The sequence below is a fragment of the Sinocyclocheilus grahami genome, unplaced genomic scaffold, assembly GCF_001515645.1.
Source record: "Sinocyclocheilus grahami isolate Dianchi unplaced genomic scaffold, SAMN03320097.WGS_v1.1 scaffold266.1, whole genome shotgun sequence".
NCBI classification, from domain to species: Eukaryota; Metazoa; Chordata; class Actinopteri; order Cypriniformes; family Cyprinidae; genus Sinocyclocheilus; species Sinocyclocheilus grahami.
Window position 1 is genome coordinate 580,919 of NW_015505445.1, and position 24,235 is coordinate 605,153.

General features: G+C 36.0%; 1 protein-coding gene across 2 annotated transcripts in view; it reads left to right on the forward strand.

The window, feature by feature from the left end:
• The window catches only part of LOC107599411 (contactin-3-like), a 71,716-nt gene that overhangs the window by 37,323 nt on the left and 10,158 nt on the right, over positions 1 to 24,235 (forward strand). For both annotated transcript variants that reach the window (XM_016290990.1, XM_016290991.1), the window contains 11 exons: positions 373 to 468; positions 6,265 to 6,468; positions 7,667 to 7,769; positions 9,720 to 9,904; positions 12,866 to 13,002; positions 14,404 to 14,533; positions 14,997 to 15,147; positions 15,231 to 15,358; positions 18,235 to 18,410; positions 22,366 to 22,483; positions 23,176 to 23,334. In XM_016290990.1, the coding sequence (XP_016146476.1) occupies positions 373 to 468; positions 6,265 to 6,468; positions 7,667 to 7,769; positions 9,720 to 9,904; positions 12,866 to 13,002; positions 14,404 to 14,533; positions 14,997 to 15,147; positions 15,231 to 15,358; positions 18,235 to 18,410; positions 22,366 to 22,483; positions 23,176 to 23,334 (1,587 nt within the window). The remainder of the gene's footprint in view (positions 1 to 372; positions 469 to 6,264; positions 6,469 to 7,666; positions 7,770 to 9,719; positions 9,905 to 12,865; positions 13,003 to 14,403; positions 14,534 to 14,996; positions 15,148 to 15,230; positions 15,359 to 18,234; positions 18,411 to 22,365; positions 22,484 to 23,175; positions 23,335 to 24,235) is intronic.

Sequence of the window (24,235 nt, forward strand, 5' to 3'; positions counted from 1 at the left end):
TCTCCTCCTGTTAATTTGTGAGGATGAATCGTGTGGACATGTATTGACAGGGAAGCTATACTAACTCAGTGGGTGAGATTAAGATATCTCTGGTAATGATGCGGCTTACTGCTGGTAGGTGGATGTGATGTTAGCATCCCTTTTTTCATACACCCTCATAGTGTTTCACTAGACTGCATTGTTAGACACCCACTGTATGCTTTGGATTATTCTCAATCACTGATTCTGTTTCCTTCTTTTTGCTTTCTCAAATATTGAGCTCTACTAAATGATTGCAGTCGATGTTTTGTCTCTATTTGTTTTGCTATACTATGAAATGCTGGTTTCATTATGCATGCAAATATATTTCATTCTATGTTTAATCTGTTACAGATCTGGAAAACTTCAAAATGCAGACAAGAAGTGCTGTGAATGTGAGGGAAGGCCAAGGGGTTGTTTTGTTATGTGGCACACCTTTGCATTCTGGAGGTGAGTCTGTATATCTTTCCATTTAAATTGGTCTTATATACTGTAAATGATTCATTGGTTAGTCAAACAAAACATTTGTCTTTATATTTGAAATGCTCTTCCTCTTTAATGGCATTGCTTTTCATTTGACATCAGTTATGCAGCAGCAGTGTTATTTTAGTATTATTTATATACCATTATATTTATTTAGTAATATTTGCAAGCATATATTTTATATTTTCAGCTTTTATTTTATATTGAATTTAAGTTTTAGTAATTGTGTTATCTGATTTTGTTATTTTTATGAATTCTATAAAGCTTTATATTTTTAGTAATGTTAGTAAATTGTTTTCAGCTAATATTTATATTTCATTTTATTTCAGCTTGATATCAATTACAGAACATTATTTTGAATAGTTTCATTTTTTTATATCACAGGGTCAGACAAGTTACCGCATAATGACCAATAATCAAATTCAGTCATTTAGTCGGGCTACATTCTGGTGTGGGACACCCACTTTCCACCATCCAATCAGTTCATAGTTTTCATGTGATGTCACACCCTTACAGGAACGCCCACATGGAGGGCAAAACAAGGCTTTTCTCCGCTGACCGCCAGTTATTTTTACGAGGTTTGCATTTAGTAGTAATGTAGTAAGACAGTGAAATTTAAAGGCCAAATTTAGTTTAAACTTCTGATATACGGTTTTCTGAGTGCACACATCTGAAGCACACGGACAGATAGCGGCTGTCACAGCATGCGAGTACTAAACTAAGTTCTCATTCACACACAAGTTTACATAAAAAAAACACACATGAGTTACAAAAACAGTTGGTTATGTCTGTGAAGGTAAATAGCTGGTAAATAAATTGCATGTTTATTTTAGATCTGTGTGGCAGCAGCAATATACAGTAAATAAATCAATAAATCCACTGCTCTCGTCTCCTCTGAGGCTGGGACTCTAAACAGTGTCCTATGCTCGTCTGTGCAGCCAAAGACAGAACAGTTAGCATGTTTTGCTCAAACTTTCGCCATGGCATTAGACCGTTGTCGCTTGTGAAATCAAAATGACGGTGCCATGGGTGGAAACGTGCAGATTAAGGGGTGGTAATATTATAATGAGATCCCTTTGCCACATAACCAAGGGAGCGAAATCAGACGCGCTCATTTTCTCAAACGCTTGCAGAAAAAGTCTTTTCACGTTTCCTTGGTTGGTAGATGCACCAGGGACCTGATTATAGCACTTAAAACCTGGAAAAGTCAGATTTTCATGATATGTCACCTTTAAGTGTTTTCACATTAAAGGTTTTAGAATGTCACGCTGTTTTTAGTGATTGAAATATTGCAGCTGGTGCTTTATATGGATCGTTAATGGCCAAAACGTGCATTTTGTTCACATATTTTTGTTTTATTCTTTTGAGAGGTGATCTAAATATTTTTTGGGATCGGAACAGATAGAAAATTGACAGGCTTGTGCTGCGGTTCTATGGATGTTTTGCCCGCCAGGTCAACTATGAATTCCCAATGGATAAAAGTCCTGCCCTACTTTATTTTTCTTGTTTATTATCCTGCTTCACAATGTCAAATTATGGAAGTAAAATGGGTTGCAAACAGCAATTCACTTTCGACTTGAATAAAAGCAGTCAGAATCTGTGAAGTGCTGCCTACACACATATGTGCTTGCTCTTAAATCCTTAAATTGCTTACTTTCATCACATTGAATGACATGAAATCATTTTTTCTTGTTTCGTCATCCCTGAAAAATTATATGAAACGGCGGTAGGGCTTTTTTAGATGAACTGTTTGTGAAAAGTTGTAAAAAAAAACAACAACAACATTGTTTCTTGTTGTCTCCATTGATACAGGCTGTTTTTACTCTACTGTTTGGGAAGTGTTATAAAGGTCAATAGAAATTCACACTCCAATGCTGTTTCACAAGCTGGAACCAGAAGTGTCGGAAATGCATGCATGTTAATTGTGCTTCTCTTAGGCATACAGCGCCTATCCTTACACAAGACTGAGGTTGTAATTCAACCAGCTGTAATTGGACGGAAGTCATTAGACCCCAAGTGCAAACAAGAACCAGACAGTGAGAGACATCAATATCAATTAGAGGTCGTGACTATTATGGCGACAAATGAGATGTCAGAATTTAGAAGATGTGAATTGGTTTCATAGGCTTGGCAATTATAGTTTGCTGAGATAAATCTGTAATGAAGCATTTGTTTTATTAGAGAACCCAGAAGAGGACAGTTTCATGTGAGAATATTCTTATGTTTGGCTTTAATGTCACAAGCGATTGAAAACATTGGCTAACTATGACTAAAAAACCAGAAATAAATCATTCAAAAGTGCTGGAAAAGGCAGAAATTTAATCAACACACCTTGTGGTGAAAAGACACGTTTCTGTTACTCAGAGTAAGCATGCTGGTTAGCATTAGACCTTCTAAAGAAACTAATTTACTATGGATCGCAGATCCTGCCATTGATTCTTTGGCTTCAATTTGTTTTCTCGTTTGCATCACTTTCTTTTCAATCAGACCTGAATCTGGAGGCAAATGGAAATAAAGACCTGAAATTGAATTCTCAACCCAATTAGATGAGAAACATGGTTTTTGTTTTTTTTAGACAAATGCATCTTCTGTGCAGAGTAGTTAATCAATTGTTTATCTCTGCAAAATGCAAACAAGAATGCTAAGCTTTGCAAATTTTCAAATGATTCTATTATAAAACTTTTTGCTGTGCATAAGTTTAAGTATTACAATATACAGTAGTTGCTCTTTATCTATTTAGATTTAGGCTGCATATTGAACTCAAAAGACAAATGGGTTATTATTAGCAACCTGTTTTATCATTGTGGAAGAAGCTGTATTGTTTTACACTAGTAATATTTGCAACATCTCAACTACTTTTTCCCCCAGAGCAATGCTGAATGTTCATTTTGGCAAAATGGCATGTGATCAAATGTTTAAAAAGCAAGTTTTCTTTGCTCCACTTTTGCAGTTTCCTGCTAGATAAAAAAGCTTTATCAAAGTACCCATGATCTAGCTGTCTATTGAGATTGCTGAACTCAAAAAACAAATCGGTTATTATTACCAACCTGTTTTATCATAGTAGACTAAGCTATATTGTTCTACACTAGTAATATTCAAAACATTTTTTTCAAGGATAACGCTATGTTCTCTGTTGAAAAATAGTATGCGATCAAATTGATTCTCTGCTCTACATCTGCTAAAATCCACCATACACTACAGTTCATATGTTTGGGGTCAGTAAGATTTATTATTATTTATTTGTTTTATTGTTTTATTCAGCAAAGAATCGTTAAATTGATTAAAAATGACAGTAATTACATTTATAATGTTACAAAACAAATGCTGTTTTTAAATAACTTTTTATTCATTAAATAATCCTGAAAAAAAGCATCACAGTTTCCACAAAAAAAGTTTAAGTAGCACAACCTTCTTCAACATCGATTAAAAATCTGCATAATAGAATGATTTCTGAATGATTTCAGATGATTAAATAAATTTATTTTTGATACATTTTTTTAAAATACATTTTCAATGTGCCTTTTCAATTGTGTGCCTTTTTCTGTTATTGAATTCTATGAATTACATGTATAGACATGGATATATTGAATGAAAAGACTGAATGGTGGCACATCTAGTACATTCAGAACAAGTATCTCTTGAATTTAACCCTGTCTGTCATTATTTTCCAGCTGTTGGCAATTTTTCCAGCATTTCTATTATGCCTCACTTCCTTAAAATGCCAGAATAGAGCATAGATTGCTCTGATATTGTATATATCCTTGTACTTATTTGAACAATGTCTAAGAACTTGGTATTACAACCACTTCATGTGTCTGTTTGCCTCTTTAAGAAGAATCGCTTTATGTACCCCCCAATTGTAAGTTGCTTTGGATAAAAGCGTCTGCTAAATGTCTAAATTTAAATGTAAATGTACAGAGATCGTGTCATATAACCCATGATTGCCCCGTTTTTCTCAGTGGAGGCCTCTAACATAGTGCTGGGCGGTATGACCAAAAATTTATATCACGGTATTTTTCAAAATTATACCGGTTTCACGGTACAAGACGGTATTTTTTTTCATGCATGACCGGGTGTTAACCATATTTTCTACTGATTGAGAGAGGAAATACTGCAGTATATTGACTTAGAATGCCCTATTTTATGATGAGTCATGATGAGTGAATATTGTCAAAAAATACCACACTAAATAGTGACTAAACACGACCCCTTGTAATACATGTTAACCAGGAGTCACTCTCATTTATAATCACGGCATCGTCTGATAAAATCAACATGCATCTACACTAAAGAGCGGCTATGCGGTTGTTTTGGCTATATTACTTTTTTGTCTCATGCAGTGCACTGCCTGCGTCTGAGTGACAAAACAAAAAAAAACAATATCAATCATGCATGTGATAATAAGAGACGAACTACACTCATATTTGTAATTCCAAACAGTCAGTAACCGACAGGTGCTAGGAAACACTGTTTTGTACTGATTTATTGACGAGTCGGCTGCGGTGCGGCCAACTGAATGCACTGCTTCTCTGCCGCTCACTGCACAGAACAGATGCCGAGAGAGGCGACACTTCTCCGGGAAAGTCAGACCTCGCGTTCGCGGGACAGCACTGGCGAAATCTTCCAACTGAACCATAGCTAAGGTTTATCCAAAAAAGTCGCTAGGTTTGTCAGTATGAATATTCTATGGAAAAAAGCGCTCGTGAGTGTGTGAGACACGGGAGTTGATGGCAGGGGGCGGTGGATATGTGTGGCGGTCAATGTGGATATTGTGGATGAGTTCTTCTGCGTCATCACGTTCTATTAGTTCTACAGCTTCAGTTTCAGAACTTTCACGCTTAGTAACATATACAGCTGTTCCCTCACCACAGTGCAACACCCCTTTCAAACAGTATCGCATTCCGAACGTTGTTTAAGTGACATATTCCGGTATTGCGATATTTTCAAAATTCATATCATAACAAAAATAAAAAACGGTATTCAGTATGAACCGGTATACTGCCCAGCACTACTCTAACATCAGACACCCTCATAAAAACGCAGATCCCCCATTGTAGTTCTGAACAGCATGTTTCGGTAACCATTGCAATTTCTATGTTTTCAATTCCTCTACGTTCAGCGCTATCGCTTCTTATTAAGCTAACAGAACTCTGAACCAGGGATTCCCGGGCCAACCTGATCATAAAGAATTGCTTTCAGCTTCACGACAGCCAGCCTGCCAGCGTGTTTCCCCTTCTTAGGATGGGTGGCGTAGTCTCGGGGGACACTTTTTAAGTGGCAGCCATCCCATACACCATTCCAACAGTTGCATCATGTACACGAGCCACTCTTTCCCGTTCCCTTCCCCCTCTTAGTCTCCTGTAGATGACACACTAATGCACTGTGGCAGGGCCTTTGGTCTTCTCTGGTTCAGCCCTGTCCAGTAAGAGCCAGCCAAGCATGAATGATGCCAGCAGAGAAGTCTTCGTCCCCAGCCACGTTGAAGCCGGACAGGGCATGTGTCATAAGAGTGCCAGTGAGGCGCTTTAATCTAGTTTGTTTGGCTCCTTTTTCTGCTGCATCACAAAGGAAGAGTCGCTCTGTTTACTGAGCCTTACCTGCCCTAAGGAGGTCAGCCCAAGGCGAATCGAGTGGTGTAACACAAACACTTTGTATGCACTTTTGAGCCGACATTATAGTGTGCTGAACAAAGTGACTCATCACATTTCTGAAAGTATAAATGTCTGTGTCAGGATCTAATGCTCTGTTTTGACATCTTTCTAGAGCTCACATTCACCTGGGTCTTCAGTGAATACCCTCACTTCGTCCAGCAAGACAGCCGACGCTTTGTATCCCAAGAGACGGGGAATCTCTATATAGCTAAAGTGGAACCGTCCGATGTTGGGAATTACACCTGTGTGGTTAATAACACTATTACCAAGGAGAGGGTGTTCAGTTCGCCAACTTCTTTAGTGCTGAGAAATGACGGTAAGAGAGGTGTCTGTCAAATACTGTACGGTTTAGGTGCAATATATACACTGTAAAAAAATTATCTGAATTTTAATGGTAATAGACTATAAAAATGGTATGATAAAAACTATATGTTCTTTTTAAGCCCCATTAACACCAAGGACGATAACAATAAAGATAAAGTTTTAAAATCATTATAAATTTAATACAATAAACTACAACTATAACAGGAGCAGCACAGAGGAACCATATTGTTGGAATCACTTTAAAAAAACATTAACATCCGATCAGAATTTGTTTTTTGTTTTTGTGAAAATTTAGAACATTTAAACTGGCAGGTGACAAAACTGCAGCATGTGCTCATAATAAACAATGTTATCGTGCATTGGTGTGGACGCTAATGTAGTTCTCATTATAGTTATCTTTATAGTAATCGTTTATTATTGGTGTGAGCAGGCCTCTATACATTGAAAAACTGTAATGATCTAATGGGATATTTCGTGTAATTTTACAGTAACATACTGTTAAATTTACAGTTTTTAAAGTGAAAAAGAACAAATCATCTTACAGTGAAAAAATGTGAATTGACATTCCCAGAATTCAATGTGTGTTATTATAAAGGTTAAAAACATATTTTAGCATTTACCATTATATTTAACCTTTTTAGTTAATGAAATATGTTTTTAACTGTAAATGTAAGCTCAATCTGTAGAACTTGGAAAAATGTTTGATAAAAAATGGCAGCATATTTTTTTATGGTAAAGTTCTGGCAACCAGAGCTTATTCATTTTTTGTTTTTGGCGTTTAAAATAGATTTCACAGATTTTTAACCATATATCTCACTTGGGTCCAAGAAGCTTGTGACATTTTTAGGGAGATGTTCATCCGTAAATGTCAGAGATGCATTTATGCCACTGTCTTGAAAGCTAAACTGCCTCTTTTAAGAACACTAACCTGCATCCTTGACAATGCCTCAAAGGAGGCCACATTTCCATTTGAGATGGATCCGGTTTTTATTATGTGTCTTCCATAAATCTTTAATAACATGTCTCTTTATTTTTGGCACAATCTTCTCAGCTCCCCTGCTCATTGACAGGGCTTTGTGTTTTGCCATTTGTTGTTGTTTTGCTTGTATTCTGGAGTACAAAGCTTGTATATCATAAATCATGAATGACAAAGCCATATGCATCTGTGCTGTATTGTCTGCCCATGGCAGGAGCGATGGGAGAGTATGAGCCCAAAATAGAGCTTAATTTCCCCGACACCATTCCAGCTGCTAAAGGATCCACACTGAAGCTAGAATGCTTCGCCCTGGGAAAGTAAGTCCAGCATGCACACATCTGCGTCTGTCTGCGTTCTCTGCTGCAAACTGTTGCCTGAGTGCACACACTTGCGTTATTTATCTTGCTTTATAAAATACACCAAATTTGTGATCAGCACTTCAGGTTCATTCTTAATGCGATTTGCAATCTGTCACGGAAGCTTTTTTAGAGAGAGCTTTTCACCAGCATTTAGCACCAGCACCCGCTTTGCAGAGGGCAATGACCCGCAAGATTTACTCCTTAAATAGTGTGGAAATAGAGCTGCAAGCTTCTTTTCAAATGAAGAGCAGAAGGGTTGTCGTTTAGAAAGGGGGTAATGCAGGTTTTCAAAAGTGATAGGAGATGATAGCTTTTCACAACATACAAGGAGCGCGTCACACCGGATCCAAACATGAATCAGATCCATTCACACTCAGATTTTCTTAATAGGTTAGAGCTTTGAAGAAATGAGGGGGAAATGGATTTTCTTTTTCCAAACATTATGGAATTTCACTTCCTCAGACAAAGTTGCTGTAGCTGGTAGAGCATGATGCTATCAACGCCAGGATGGTGTGTCATGGATTTGAGTCCTAGGAAATACATGAACAGATCAAAATGCTTAAGTTAGATGCAGATTAAATCACTTCTACATAAAGGTTTGGGGTCAATACGATTGTTTAACGTTACTAAGTCTCTTATGCTCCTAAGTTGCATGTATTTGATCATTTTTTATATTTAAAAAAATTACTAACCCTAAACTTACATACTGGTAATAATTGCATTGCACAATAAAATGCATAGCTTGAATGCAATGTATGTCACTTTAGATAAAGCAACTGCCAAACTAATTTAATCTTTCTATCATGTTGACCCTGTAATTCCTCAAATGGAATTGTGTGAATGAAAAAAAGTTGTAGCTGGTAGAATATGGTGCTAGCAATGCCAAGGTTATGAATTCGGTTCCAAGGGAATGCATGCATGCTTAGTAAAATACCTTGAATGCTTTGAATTAAAAGTGCCTGCCCAATGCATAAATGTAAAGGCAAGATCTGCACATAAAAATAAAAAGTATAACTTTGATGCAGTGTATGCCACTTTGGATAAAAGCTTCTGCCAAATTGATTTCCTCTCACCAAATATTGTTAAACCATAATTCTGGAATTAACCTTATAATTCCACAGATGGAATTCTGTGAGTGAGAAAAAGTTCCTGTAGCTGGTAGAACATGGTGGTAGCCTTGCCAAGATCATGAATTTGGTTCCTACAGAATGCATGTAGGATTACATATCTGAATGCCTTGAATAAAAGTATCTGCAAAATGCATAAATGTAAAAGTAAGACCTTCACATAATAATTAAATGTATAGCTTGAATGCAATATGTGAACCTGGACCACAAAACCAGTCTTAAGTCACTGGGGTATATTTGTAGCAATAGCCAAAAATACATTGTATGGGTCAAAATGATCAATTTTTCTTTTATGCCAAAAATCATTAGGATTTTAAGTAAAGATCATGTTCCATGAAGATATTTAGTCAAATCCCTACTGTAAATATATCAAAACTTAATTTTTGATTAGTAATATGCATTGCTAAGAACTTCATTTGGACAATTTTAAAGGTTATTTTCTCAGTATTTAGATATTTTTGCACCCTCAGATTCCACATCTTCAAATGGTTGTACCTCGACCAAATATTGTCATATCCTAACAAATCATACATCAATGGAAAGCTTATTTGTTCAGCTTTCAGATGATGTATAAATCTAAATTTCGAAAAATTGACCCTTGTAACTGGTTTTGTGGTCCAGGGTCACATATATGTTGTTTTGGATAAAAGCAATGCCAAGGTAATGATTTGATTCCCAGGGAATAAACATACTGATTAAAAAAGTATATTTGCTTTAGATAAAGGTGTCTTTCAAATGAGTTTATCTATGTTCTAATGGTGGCTTTGTTCGGGGTTCACAGTCCAGTTCCCAAGATCAGCTGGAGAAGAACCAGTGATGTTTCATTCCCAAACAAAGTCAAACTGAAAAATTCTAACGCCATTCTGGAGATTCCGAGTTTTCAACAAGAGGACACAGGGACATATGAGTGCACAGCGGAAAACAGTCGTGGAAAGAATGCAGCGAGGGGTCGTTTGTCTTTCCATGGTGAGTTGATCTTTTTCACCCTTAATTTCTAGTTTATTATTTAATTTATTTTGTATGTATATTTTATTTGTTACAGCTTTTTCCTTTTAACATTTATCATAAACATCCTTGTCAACAAATGTATTGTTATACATATGCATGCATTTCTTCTACCTCCTGGAATTAGTTCTTTGATAAGTATAAATAGATGCCTTTTTTGACAGATCAGCTTTGTCTCATAAAGCTTTACAGTAATTTGAAAAACAAAACAAAAAACATGACTGTTTACCATATGGCATTTCTGCACTGCATTGAATCTGCAGTAATAAATCAGTGGATAGTAGCATTGGTTGTTACTGCAGATATTTATTTATTTGGAGGAGTTTTATAGAATGTAAATTGTATTTATGCAAAAAGACCATTATGTTTTGTGTTTTATCTGTTGAGAAAAATTAACACAGAATAAATGATTATAGTTCCCTTTAGCAGAGATTGCAGCAGATGCAACTGTAGAAATATTAATTTAAATAAAGAAATTTTTTTTATTATTTACAACTTTATTTAAAATAATTTATTTATATTCATGTATTGTATTTTTTATATCTTTACTATTATTAAGCTATTTTAAGGCAAAAAGGTGGGGGGGGGGGATCATTAAAGCAATGTTTACCTTTGAGAGTTAAGCATTTATCAGAAATAGTCATGTGACAGAAAGAAAATTTGTATATGTAAGTTTGATATGACTCTTTAGCAGCTTGTAAAGTTCTAAACTACCTCAAGTGGCATTATGACACTTTTCCACTGTCATTATGCCATGCAAAACTGCACTTAACCTCGCCATTCTATTTGTGTCATAACTCACAGTGAGAACATGTCACAACCAGTGTCTCATTTGACTTGTGTCCTTGAGAGACATGACATTTCATGATGCACGTGATTGTGACCTTCTGCAATGAGGACCTTATTGTAAAGGTCACAGTGACATTCCATAAAAAGTCAAGCTTAATTTGAAATGTATGGCGGTGTTGTATTAATAATTTTATACCCTTTGTACCCTTAATAAAATCTAACACACAATCAGCAGTCTTTTTGGACTTTCTGTATTCGCACTGACTGCCTAAATGCAATTTGTGCGTCTGTGTGCTGTGAAACTGTAATACAATTCTGTAGGATAAATGAAAAAGGGAGCTTGCCCTGCCAAAGTAGATTTTCTATTCCACTAGTTGACTTCCCGCAAAAAAACAAGCAGTTTGAAAAGCACTGGATTGGTGTCGGTCTTAAAGGATTCGTAGGTCTTATCCTGGGCCTTTTAAATTAACATTTGTGGGAAGAAATGCAATCATATGAATTTGTTAATTGAATTCAAGACACTGTACGTGGCAGTGGAGTGTTTGCAAGCAGAAAGGATAATAAAGCTTCCAGAAGGAGGTCAAAGGATTTGTAGCATGGAATGGAGCGTGTGCTCGTAGTGCGATAGAATTGACATATTCACTGGGCATCTCACTTCAGTAGTGAGATTCATATTCACATGGCTCTTGTGAAATGGGTCATCTATTGTTTGTTTTTATAAGAGCGTCAGGCATGCTTTAAGTATTATACAGACAAGCGAGGGAGTGTATGGCAAGCCATTTGGATCTGGTGAAGCAGCTTATGTGGTTCTAATATTGCAGCCTTTTCCGATAATAATTATTAATAATCAGAAGGGGTTCAGGGGTCACACTGTGAGATTTGAGCAATTTGGGTGAATGTGGGTTGAGATTTGCTACAAAAGTCTGTTACCATGGAACTTTGAAGTAATAGTTCATATATACAGTGGGTACGGAAAGTATTCAGACCCCCTTAAATTTTTCACTCTTTGTGATATTGCAGCCATTTGCTAAAATCATTTCAGTTATTTTTTTTTCCTCATTAATGTACACACAGCACCCCATATTGACAGAAAAACACAGAATTGTTGACATTTTTGCAGATTTATTAAAAAAGAAAAACTGAAATATCACATGGTCCTAAGTATTCAGACCCTTTGCTCAGTATTTAGTAGAAGCACCCTTTTGATCGAATACAGCCATGAGTCTTTTTGGGAAAGACCCAATTACAGGAATAAATTGTTTTAAAATATAATCAAATAGAACACAGTTATTTTAAATTGCTGTTTTATTGTATTTCTTCTTCAAATAAGAGAGAAAGTGACTTCTTTCAAAAACATTATAAAATCTTACAAACCAAACCCAAACTTTTGACGGTAGGTTTTTTACTTTTATTGTAAAAAGAAAACCAGGAACAGCCTAGCATCTTATTTTTGCACAGACGAAAAGTCATACGGGTTTTGAAATGACCATTAAGCCCGTGTTACACTTTACACACGCTAGGGTCCGCTATGGTATGCGTGACGTAAAAATCGCCATCAAAGAGTGTGCGCGGAGGCTCTGCGCGGACATCCGCGTGCCTCCCATTTTTGTAACTGCGCAGACAAGTACGTGTGGTCAGTAGGCTACAAAAGAACCAACTGCATATGCGCAGGCTGTGTGAAGAAGCCCGTTGCTACTCGAACCTGTACAATACGTCGATAAAACAATATAAATACAGCCAGATGTGCAATAACTCTGGACAATTGTTTGTTTACTGTTCAAGCCGATCTATTGTACATGTATGGAACACGTCCGCGGAGCGGACCATCAGCGTATGCTCTCGGTAGTATAAATACAAGTAGTCCACGTCCGCACTGTCTGTGTACGCGTCCGGATTGCTCATGTGGAAAGTATAACACAGGCTTTAGGGTGAGAAAACGATGACAGAGGTTTCATTATTTGGTGAACTTTTACTTTAATTGTTTCTGTCATCAAGGCCTTTGAATTCATTAGCCTTGGGGCAATATGGCTGGTTTCAATATGCAAGTGTTACATTTCATTTATGTGTGTTCTTGTATCTGTCCATCATCGACCCTTCATCCATTTGATTTATTAATATGCTTTCTTTCCATAGCCACGCCTCATTGGCTGCAGACGATGACGGACACATCATTGTCCATTGAAGAGAATCTGTTTTGGGAGTGCAAAGCCAATGGGAAACCAAAACCTTCGTACAGCTGGCTGAAGAATGGAGAAACTCTTATATCTGAGGTACTCTGGGGTTTCTGAAAGGCCTCTAATGAGACTGAAAGCTTTATCTCCACTTACTGTAGTCCAAGGTCAGTGCAAACATAAATTCTCATTGCTGACATAAAAGCGAGGCAAAAAAGAAGCCAACAGCAGTTATAAGGCAGCAGAAAGACTCCATTAGATCTGACCTGCATTCAAGTCAAGAACTACCCGTACCTCCTCCCCACCCTTCCATCACACATCACGTCAATCTCTCCTTGTGACTCTTTGTACCGAGTTCAGCCCTTAAGGACAGCTGATAGGCTTAAATGTCTGCTATGCCATTATCAGAACCATCAGCTCAACACCTCCCTACCTGTCTCATGTACTTTTCCGACTGGGCGCCCATACCAAAGGAATTGGCCATTAGTATTTCACTGCTATGTTCAACATTTCTTTTCTGTTCATTGGAGCAGAGGGTCAGCATTTTTCTTCATTCTCTTTTATAACCTCCTCCACCCTCTCTTAACACGTCCTTAGATATTCAACTCAACATACTTTCAGTGTTAGAGTGCAGCCGCATTGTAAAAAAGCAATCATTATTGGTGAGAAAATTGTAGAAGTGCACAGTATATTGGTTGATACTGAGAGACATGACATGAGTTTTTTATTGGTTGATACTGGATATACATTGGCTGATATTGGATTTTAAATTTTTCTTGCTCAGGTTCCATTTTTTCACATTTAAATTACTTTTGACATTATCTTCTGCTCACTTAAAGTACACAGTTAATTAAATATAAAATATATTTTTTTCATAATCTACATAATGAAGTTATAATGGCTAAATTCACTTGTTGCTTTTAAATATATATATTTTTAAACAAAATAGATCAGAATTTTTTTTTTTGCCTGACATATTATAAAATCCCATAGTCTTACAATGAAGCAGTGTTATTTATTATTCAGTATCAGTGAGATACTATGACAATTTTCATTAATATATTAATTAATTTATTTTCCTTTTTTATTTTAATTTTTTTTAAGTTTTAGTAATTTTGTTGTGTGTTTTTGTCTTTTTCTGTTTTTTTTCTGTTTGTAGTTTTTATGCAGTTTTATTTTAGTTGTAGTCATTTTCATACATCAACTTAAATAAAAATAAGACATTTCCTTGGCAACTAGTTACAATAAGTTTCATATTTTATATATTTTATTTTATTTTAATTAATGTATATTTTGTTTCAAGTCGTTTTAGTTGAATTTAATTGAGTTTAATTTAAGGAAGGACCCAATCCATATCTAGCGACCAGAATATCATAGAAACTTGCCGATGGTCTCTTTTGACTCAGGCCAGTAAGCAAGCATGTAATCAAGCAGTCCAGCAATACCCTAGCAACCGCATAGCAACCATTTTACTTTGATTGTTTGTTTTTATGTCTACAGGGCCGAGTGCAAATAGAAAACGGTGCTCTCTCCATCTCCTCGCTAAACCTCTCAGATTGCGGGATGTATCAGTGTGTGGCGGAGAACAAGCACGGCATCATTTATTCTAGCACCGAACTGATGGTGCTTGGTACGACCTCTGTGTTTTCACTGCCTGCTCGCCATCCTTCATTTGAATGCTAAAACTTTATTGTGTAGTCACAGCCCAGGCTCAAATTACAAGCAGCACTGAAACCATCCGCTCCACTGTAACACTCATATTTCCCCAATATTGATTGTGAAATTATGTCTGTGCATGCTGAAATTCATTCATTTTAATCACAACACATTGGTCAGTATTGTGCTTACGAGGCCAGTTTCAAATAAATGGCGTCTATTGAAGACACGGCACAGTAAATGTAAGTTTTAGCTCAAGACAAATGGCCTGGAAGAAGCCAGTGGAAGCAGACAGCTCTATTTGTTAAGTCCTTTAGACTTTTCTAAAATACTTTTTTTTTTGCCAGAGGCTGTTTGAACGTCAATTGCTGTTCATCACAGATTCTATTGAGGCTTTAAGTGTGAGTCTGAGGACCAAATCTGTCTGTCTCTTACAGCCTCTGCTCCCAGCTTCTCCCAGAATCCTTTGAGCCGAGTTCTTAAGGCTCGCTCAGGTAGTGACGTTAGCCTAGATTGCCGGCCACATGCTTCGCCCAGAGCCATTAGCCTATGGAAAAGAGGGAATGAGATACTGCAAAGAAGTGAAAGGTATTTAGCCTTAGACTTTATATTTAATCTCAATGAAGCCATGTGATTCTTTGTGATGCTAAGAAATGATCCATTACCTTTAGGATTTCTCTCTTCCCCAATGGGACTCTTAAGATTGCCAACGTAACTAAGCGAGATGGAGTTAGTTACACGTGTATCGCTAAAAACCAGTTTGGCACAGCTAGCACAACAGGAAGACTGATCATCACAGGTAAGTCATTGTGTTTTCCATTCTAGATCAACGTTAGTGGTTCAGTGCAGGTTGAGGATCGAATTTGGCTAGCAACAGTTTCCAGATTCAGTTTCTCCACTCTTTCTCTAACCCCGTTATTTACTGTCCCTTTCTATTCTCTATTACCATAAAAAATAGCAAAAAAGCCTGACAAAATAAACTTTTTTTATTATCCAAACAAATACATAATGAAATTTCTTTGTTGTAAAAAAAAAAATCCTTAAAATATTTTATCTGAAAAGCAGCTTTATTTACAATACAGAATCCGGTCCACTCTTATTGTTGACTCAGATACTGTATTCTTGATGGTTTACCTATGATTAGCTTTGAGTGAAATGCCACATCTGGCACATATCATGATGCATTGCTTCAGCTGTTTCAAGAAAGGTATTAGCCAACTGACAACTCCATTCTTCTAAGTTTCTGTACTGCTGTCAGCCTTTCAAGTCAAAAAAACACAAAGCGTAAGATTTGTTTTATATAATCAAGCACACTGAGAAGTCCTACACAATGGTGCTGGTATTTCAAGACAAATGGCTTTTGTTATCAAGTCTCTATGTCTAAAAGTTTTAAGACATCTTTTTTTAAAACTCCTGTTTAAGGAATAGTTCATCCAAAAATGTTAATTCTGTCATTTGACTCATTTGACTTTCTGTCTCAAACTCATTTGACTTGCTTTCCTCTGTGGAACACAAAATTAGAAAATATGAAGAATGCACTGTTCTTAATTGTTCATGCCATATACAGTGAATGCTGACTGGACCTTTAAAACTTCAGAAAAGGACACAAAACAGCCACATTCAAGTAGTCCATGTGAATCGTGTTGTATTTCAAGTCTGCATGTCTTTGCTCACTACCATTCTTTCCCTCCAACGAGCTACGAACTCGGAATAGATAAATGGGCATTGAGTTGAACTTAAGAGGTCAGTACGATTTGTGAATTAATCATTTGGTTTTGTGAACCGCATTAAATTGATTTATTGATTTCACAAATTGATACTTAAATTAATCGTTCCTGTAGAGTTCCAGTAGAGCATTGCACTAGCAACAAGTTACGTTTGATTCCCAACTCATGACGGCCTTAATAAACTTTTATAATCAGGGTTCAATGCTAAGCATTTTTTTCTACCGACCCGGATGGGCCAGTGGTTTACATTTTTTACTTACTCAGCCAAAATTTTCACTGATCCCTCTACAAAAAAATGTGTTAATTAATTAAAAAATTAGAATAAAACAATAATTCTTGTTTTCATTGTATTGACCAATGTAACATTATATTCTAATTAGTAAGCCTCCAAAGTTTTAGATATCAGTGACATTTCACAATTCTCGATTCCACTTTCGATACCACAGCAAAAACTACTAGCCTAATAGAACAAAGACATAAATGAAATAAAAAAAAGAGCTTTAAGTTTTTCAGGTAGGTATTCAGGTACAGAAATTGAATAATCAAATGTAAAATAAGTACATGCCCAGTCCATGTTCTTATTGTCAAACCCTGATAATGCTTTTGTAGCCTTTCCTTGTTTATTTTGATAACATTAATTTCTCCTTTTGTAATTCACAAAAGAAAAAGAATTTGGAACGACATTAAATTGAGTAAATTACCATTTTCTTTTTTGGGTGAACTGTCCCTTTAAGAGAGCCTTTTATATTGTGGAGTTATAACATTCTTTTCTCTAGTGTTCTGTGTAGTTCATGTGCCCTCTTGCTTCAGTCTTCCACACGCCCCAGTCCATGTTTCACTAATTACTCATTGTTAAGGTCATCCGTAATTGCTGTGGCCCATATCCGTGTGGATTGTTATCTCCTCATTAAGTTATAGGATGAATGTTATTCCTCACTTTTGTTCTTCATTATATAGGTTACGGGTTTAATCAGCAGTATTTTCATGACAAATCAGAAGAAACTCATTAGCTATATACCATTGAGGCCTCTGTGTGAGCCCATACGTCTTTTATAGGGTGTTTCTTTCTTCTCTTTCTTGTATTTTTCTCTCATTATGTTTTTGTCATGCACCAGCAGTTGACCCCCTTAATGTAATTTAATTAAAATGACCTTTCCCTCACAAAGTGTCTTCAGTCAACTGTATTCTGCTTACAGAAGACATGCTGCCAATTCATTTGGCTCTTATTAAAATCCATGTTATGTTCTCAAATTAATAGTCCCCATATGGAAAGACAGCAGCCAAAAATCTAAGTATAGTACCTAGAAATTAAGATTATTTATTACAGCAATAAACCACCGTAGGTTGTGGTAAAATCGTTAACCCACAGCCTACTGCTCATAAGGACAACAGCAATGTAAGTAAAACATTGTTACAGTTATTTTAGAATGAAATTTGGTTTTATCACAAAAACATTTTAATTTCAAATGTTTGAAAAATGTTGGTGTCAGTATTTTTTTAAGTATTTTTTGTCTAATTAGGCAATTTATTACACTTTGTTTTCCCCTTTCTGTAAATGAAAAATTGCAAGCACATTTTCTTTTGTTATAAGCATTTTTTTTATTTTTTACAAATTTTACATTTATAGTTTTTCCCCTCAGGTCCTCAGTTTCTTGTTAGTCTTTTTACATATCCTTTTGGTTTTTAATTGTAAAAATGTGGCTCATCCTATTAAGCCTTGTATTATAAATAAATATATTTTTTTAGTTTATTATTTGCATAGAATCTTGAAATTATAATTATTATATATACATGCCTTAAAATGTTTCCTCCAGAGGCAGCTCATTAGATTTAAATAAATAAATAAAAGGATTGTCTTGTTATTTGCCTGGCTACAGAAGATGTTCTCTCGCCTCAGTTTGTGTCCTAGAGCCAAACTGACAGACTATGTTGACACTGTAACTAACAGAGCCCACGAGGATCAGGCAGGGTCCCAGCAGCACAGAGATCACGGTGGGTGAGAGCATCGTGCTGCCCTGCCAGGTGACTGCCGATCCAGCCTTGGACGTGGCCTTCTTCTGGGCCTTCAACGGTCAGCCCATTGATTTCCATCAAGACGCCGACCACTTCGAGCGAGTAGGAGGGGTGAGTATTGTGGTTTTAGGGCTATACGGCAACCTCAGCACCCTCATCCCACACCACCACCTCCGGGCAAGAAAAAATTATTGGAAACATATCTCGGAAAACAGGATTTCCCTTGCTGTTTTGAAAAAATTTTATGTATTGTGTAGTTAAGCTAACCTTCACAAATCATTTATGAAAACATGACTGCAAAAAAACAGCTTATTTAATTATAAAGGTCTGAAATGAATGACTAAATGACAATAAGAAATATAACAGAATTGTTTTCATAAAAAAAAAAAAAAGTATCCAGAACTGTAGTATATGGTCACAAATTACAAGAAATCTGTACAATAAAATGCAGGTTGTAGTTTTTTAACAAATATAAAGATGAGTTTGAGTGTTTTATTTTATTTGAGTAGGGGTTTCAGATTAATTAGTTTTAGTTATTTGTGTTCATATTTGAATCAAACCAAAGAATCCAGCATGAATAGATCTCAAACACAAGCACTTGAAGTACTGTAACTGGGTTTTAATCTAATCATTGTGCTGGACAGGAACAAGCTATTGGGACTTTGAACGCTCTCTCAAGAGACTTGCCTGCCATTATGTCTGTAGTTGGAAAGTGGATTCTTGGGATAAATTTTGCCATCTTGTTCTGGGTCATTCCATCATTGACCTACATTGAATGTGAATGATTCAACATGTATACCAAACAGCTGCTCTCTGAACCAGGGAAACAGGCCAGATCAATTAAGAGTTGTTCCCATTTTACCCTTCCAGTTTCACAGGACATTTTACATCTCTGGGGAGATGATTCCTTATTGCCGCAGGACTCAAATGAATTGAAATCTTGCCTTGAGAAATGCTTTGTGTTGTCACATTCCATTTTGCTGTTTTGGTTTAGATTTTCCCTTGGTTGGCTAGGGGTTTGAACAGAATAATAAACATCTTTTGATAATTTTCTTTTAAGGATTTGAAACGTGAGCACAGACTAAGACCAGATGGTTCAGATATTTTTGATGGAATCTGAGAGCTGTCTGACCCTGCATAGACAGCAATGCAACTGAAATGTTCCCAAGTCCAGAAACGTAGCAAGTAGATCGGTAAAATAATCCATGTGACATCAGTGGTTCATCCGCAATTATACGAAGCTACGAGAATACATTTTGTGCGCAAAAGAAAAAAAAAAACTACTTTATTCAACAATTTGTCTTCTCCGCATCACCCTGGTGCCATTTTGGAGAATATCCGCTGGACATAAACAGCGTATGCTGTTCTGTGTCAGCTGCGTCACATGGATACTCTGTTTTCTTTCAGATCAAATCACAACAACGTAGGAAACAGATTCGGCGTGACGCAGCTTACACAGAACAGCATATGCTGTTTACGTCCAGCTGATACTCTCCAAAATGGCGCTACAGGGTGATGCGGAGGAGACGAATTGTTGAATAAAGTCGTTTTTTTTCTTTTCTTTTGCACACAAAAAGTATTCTCATAGCTTCGTATAATTGCGGTTGAACCCCTGATGTCACATGGATTATTTTACCGATCTCCTTGCTACGTTTCTGGACTTGGGAACATTTCAGTTGTGTTGCTGTCTATGCAGGGTCAGACAGCTCTCAGATTCCATCAAAAATATCTTAATTTGTGTTCCGAAGGTGAACGAAGGTCTTACGGGTTAGAAACGACATGAGAGTGAGTAATTAATGACAGAATTTTAATTTTTGGGTGAACTATCCCTTTAATATTATTTATTATTATATGAATAGTAATAATGTTTTTTAACCCCTTCAGCCCATTTTCATGATTTTGATTCAGTCCCCTCCAACCCACAGCCAGGCCTTGCCTTTCATTATCATGTGGTGGCGGCTATGTAAAGTTCATACATGGGGCTTCTCTCAAGGCCTATTACAAATGACATTGACATATGCAGATGTAGGTTATAATGAGATATGTTTTTCACGGATTCACACTTTCTCTGCACCCAAAGATTATGCCTTCCATCTCAGCAGCCTCTGATGGGTGCATTACCATAATTAAACATCACCCGCTCTTCGGTCTTCTCATCCAATCCTGAAATTTTGGTATCTATCCATTGAATGGGCTCTCTTTTTGATACTGATTGAGTTTAAGGCATTTTTTCATATGAATTGAACTTGATGGAGAGGAAACCACAGTCAAACATAAGTGCTGGCCTTTTTTGAGAGCTTGGAGTGCTTACATTCTTACATACTTACATGTACTATTACAGTAGAGTAGTGCTCCGTGGTTTGGGACTAGTAGAGCACTAGAGACATCAATGCGATATGCAAGATTCAGCTTGTATGAAATTCTGGACATTCTTTTTTTTAAAGACAGGGAGAAGCACAGAGATAAATTGTGTCAGCAAACCTATTTTCTTTTCTTTTTTATTTTAAAATAGTAAAAAAAATAGTATAAATAAATGTTATTTTATTGTATTATTTATAATGGTTTATTTTTTAGAAAATGTTCAGATAAAATGTGATAGTCAATGTCAGTTAATCAGAACCACAGAACCTTAAGGGTTTTCTGATTAAGTCAATTTAATTTGCTTTTGCACACACTGTGCTGTGTTATACTTAGCTGTGTCTTCATTTATATTATGAAAAGATCATATTTTGACATCTGTACCAGAAATGCAGATTCTTTATGATTGTAATGTGTTGTATGCTTATCTGGAGCAATATTAACTCTCACTCTGCATATTCTTTGCACATTTACCTGTTCCTGGCTTATGTATTTGTGGAATAATTAGTATCGTCTTGCCAATTAACCACTGTGTGTGTGTGTGTGTGTGTGTGTGTGTATGTGTGTGTGTGTGTGTGTTTTACTGAGCTCCTGTGTGGCTGAGAGAGCTGGATCTGAGTGAATCCCGGAGGCTAGTCACTGAGACTGTTTATTTAGGTCCACACGTATCTCAGAGCACAGCAGCCATTTTAAAGGGAGGGATGAGTGTCTGAGTTTGCAGAAATCTACAGCTAGCATGACAGGGAACATCAGCATGCCTCCCTCAGCTTTATTTTGGTGATAATTAACTACATCATAAAATGGTATATCAGACACAGATTGCTGTTGAAAACAGGCCCTTTGTTACTCAAGCTATTTGCAGCTGCAAGTGTCCCAAATCTGATTTATCTTGTGTGTGACACAGAGGTTTTTTTTGGGGGGGGGAATGGCTGTGTAAACCATTGTTATTTTAGTATCAATGAGATTATTGATACTATTAAAGGTTTTAGTTTTTTATTAATGTTCTGAATCAGTCTTTATTTTTATATTTTCTGTTCTCGTTTTAATTTTAAAGTTTTCATGATTTTGTTGTGTGATTTTGTCATTTTTAGTAGGATTTGTATGTTTATATAGTTTTTATTCATTTTTATTTCAGTTTTAGTTTTAGTTGATTTATTACATCAAGTTAAACTAAATAAAAATGAAAAATGGTTCCTCGGCAACTAGCTGAAATAAAACTTTTTTTTATGTTTTATGTTATTTTAATTAGTTAGTAGTATAGTTTATAGAAGTTTTTTTTTTGTTTGTTTGTTTGACGTCATTCTAACTCCAATTTTCCAACTTCAATCCTTCAGTGTGGTTAAATTAATTTAAGTAATTAAATTGAACTATTAAGTATTACACAGAAAGATGCAAAAATATATTTGCATGGCCTTTTAAATGTGAACAGAAAAAAATCTGAATCAGCCTCTGAATTCTATTTGGTTTGTAGTACCTGTTCTCTCATTTTTTATTTTTTTTTAAATAGTGCCAGAATTTCATGGCACAAGCCAAAAATACAGAGCATGCCTTGAGGTTATGTTTTGATTCATGAAATATGTTATGAATGATAATGCATCACGCTTTCAGAAACTACTGTTTATCAATAAAGAGTGGATTTGGTGTCTTGTGCTGTAACAACAGAAATTATTATTAATAATTAAGAAAGACATTTTCACTTTTCTTACAGAGCTTTTCCGGTGATCTTATGATTAGAAACATCCAGCTTAATCATGGTGGGAAATACGTTTGCCTCATTGACACAGATGTCGAGAGCTTGTCTGCTGACGCAATATTGGTTGTTAAAGGTAGGACCAAATGTTATTTCGGTTTATATGTCCACATGCACAATATTTGCCTTCTGCGCCAATAGTTATATGTATTTACAACCCTCTTCCACAGTGAAGAGTGTCTTGCGAGGTGTGTATTTCAATGAAAGGGCACTGCTAATGTAGCAAGAGTTCACAGAGTGCTAAATGTGTCACTTGGGATGGTTTATGGGGCCTCGTTTTCGCTGCTGTTTTTGTGAGCCACATTGGTATTCATGGCCATTACGCATCACGGTTCTGTCCCAGGTGTTTGGAGAGGAGCTGTTTATCATAGAGGATGTCTTTAATTGGCTCATTTACACATCGGCTAAGCAGCATGATGGAGCCCAGAATGCAGTGCAAATGGAGAGAAAATATTTAAATGGAAGAGAGTTATTTGGAGCAGAAATGTAAATCATTTAGTTGCGCATATACAAGCGTACACACATACACACACCTTGTTGCCCTTGCTAAAACTCATGCAAGTGTGCACAAGCACAAACCGCTTGCCATGTCTAACACCTTAGAACACACACTCCTAAACAAATAGTTGTCCTCTTATCAGTGTGATACAGTTTCCAAGTCATCAATATGCACAATGCATGGACCGAATTTAATGTTTGAGCAGGTGTGGAGTATAATCAAACACTCCTAATTAATTCAATTCCATATGGGCTGTGTGATCGAGTCAGGTCCCCCCAGCCCCCCAGACTTGGTTGTGGTGGAGGAGGTCACAGACAGCACGGCCCAGCTGTCCTGGAGCCCAGGCCAGGACAATGGAAGTCCCATTACTGGATATGTCATCCAGGCCAGGACTCCTTTTACTGTCGGCTGGCAAGCTGTCGACACAGGTACATCATCACCCATCACAGGCATATGCCATTGGGTGTGTGTGTATAAGTTGCCTTTGATTCAGTTGGTAGTGCATGGGAGGCACTGCCAACTTAATAGATTAAACTCTTTTTTTTTACATTCTTAATTAAAAAGCTAAATATTTTTATTATTTTATTAATAAATACTTTATTAGTCTTATATTTTATTATACATTTTTATTATTTATTTTGTTATTGACATTTCTAGTAAATTAGTTTAATTTCATTTTAATTACTATATATGTATATATATATATATATATATCATATATCTATCTACTGTATCTATCTGTCTAGTCTTATTTATATATTATTATAGTGTTTATTAAGATTTTGAAATAGCTTTTGCTTTTTTTCATTTGTAATTTTAATTTGATAGTTTCTTACATTTTGTCATTTTATTTGTTTTTAATTTTATTTAGTTTATTAGTATTATATTTTATTGTTCATAGTTTTATTTTTAAATTTTAAAAATAGTTAAAAAGCGAATATTTGGGCTGTTTGGAAACCCCCCCAAAAAATATTTGGAAACCAAATTTTACATTTTACATTTACTTTTTTGCTATTTTTATTTTTTGTTTATTTATTTTGTTTATGCTATTTGAATTACTATATAAAATATTTTATTCATAATGTTATGATTTATTTATAATATTTATGTTTAGACTTACTGTAGGTTGTTATATCTATCTATCTATCTATCTATCTATCTATCTATCTATCTATCTATCTATCTATCTATCTATCTATCTATGCGTCTGTCCGTCTCTCTCTCTGTCTGTCCATCAGTCTCTCTCTCTGTCTGTCTGTCTCTCTGTCTGTCTGTCTGTCTGTCTGTCTGTCTGTCTCTGTCTGTCTGTCTGTCTGTCTCTGTCTGTCT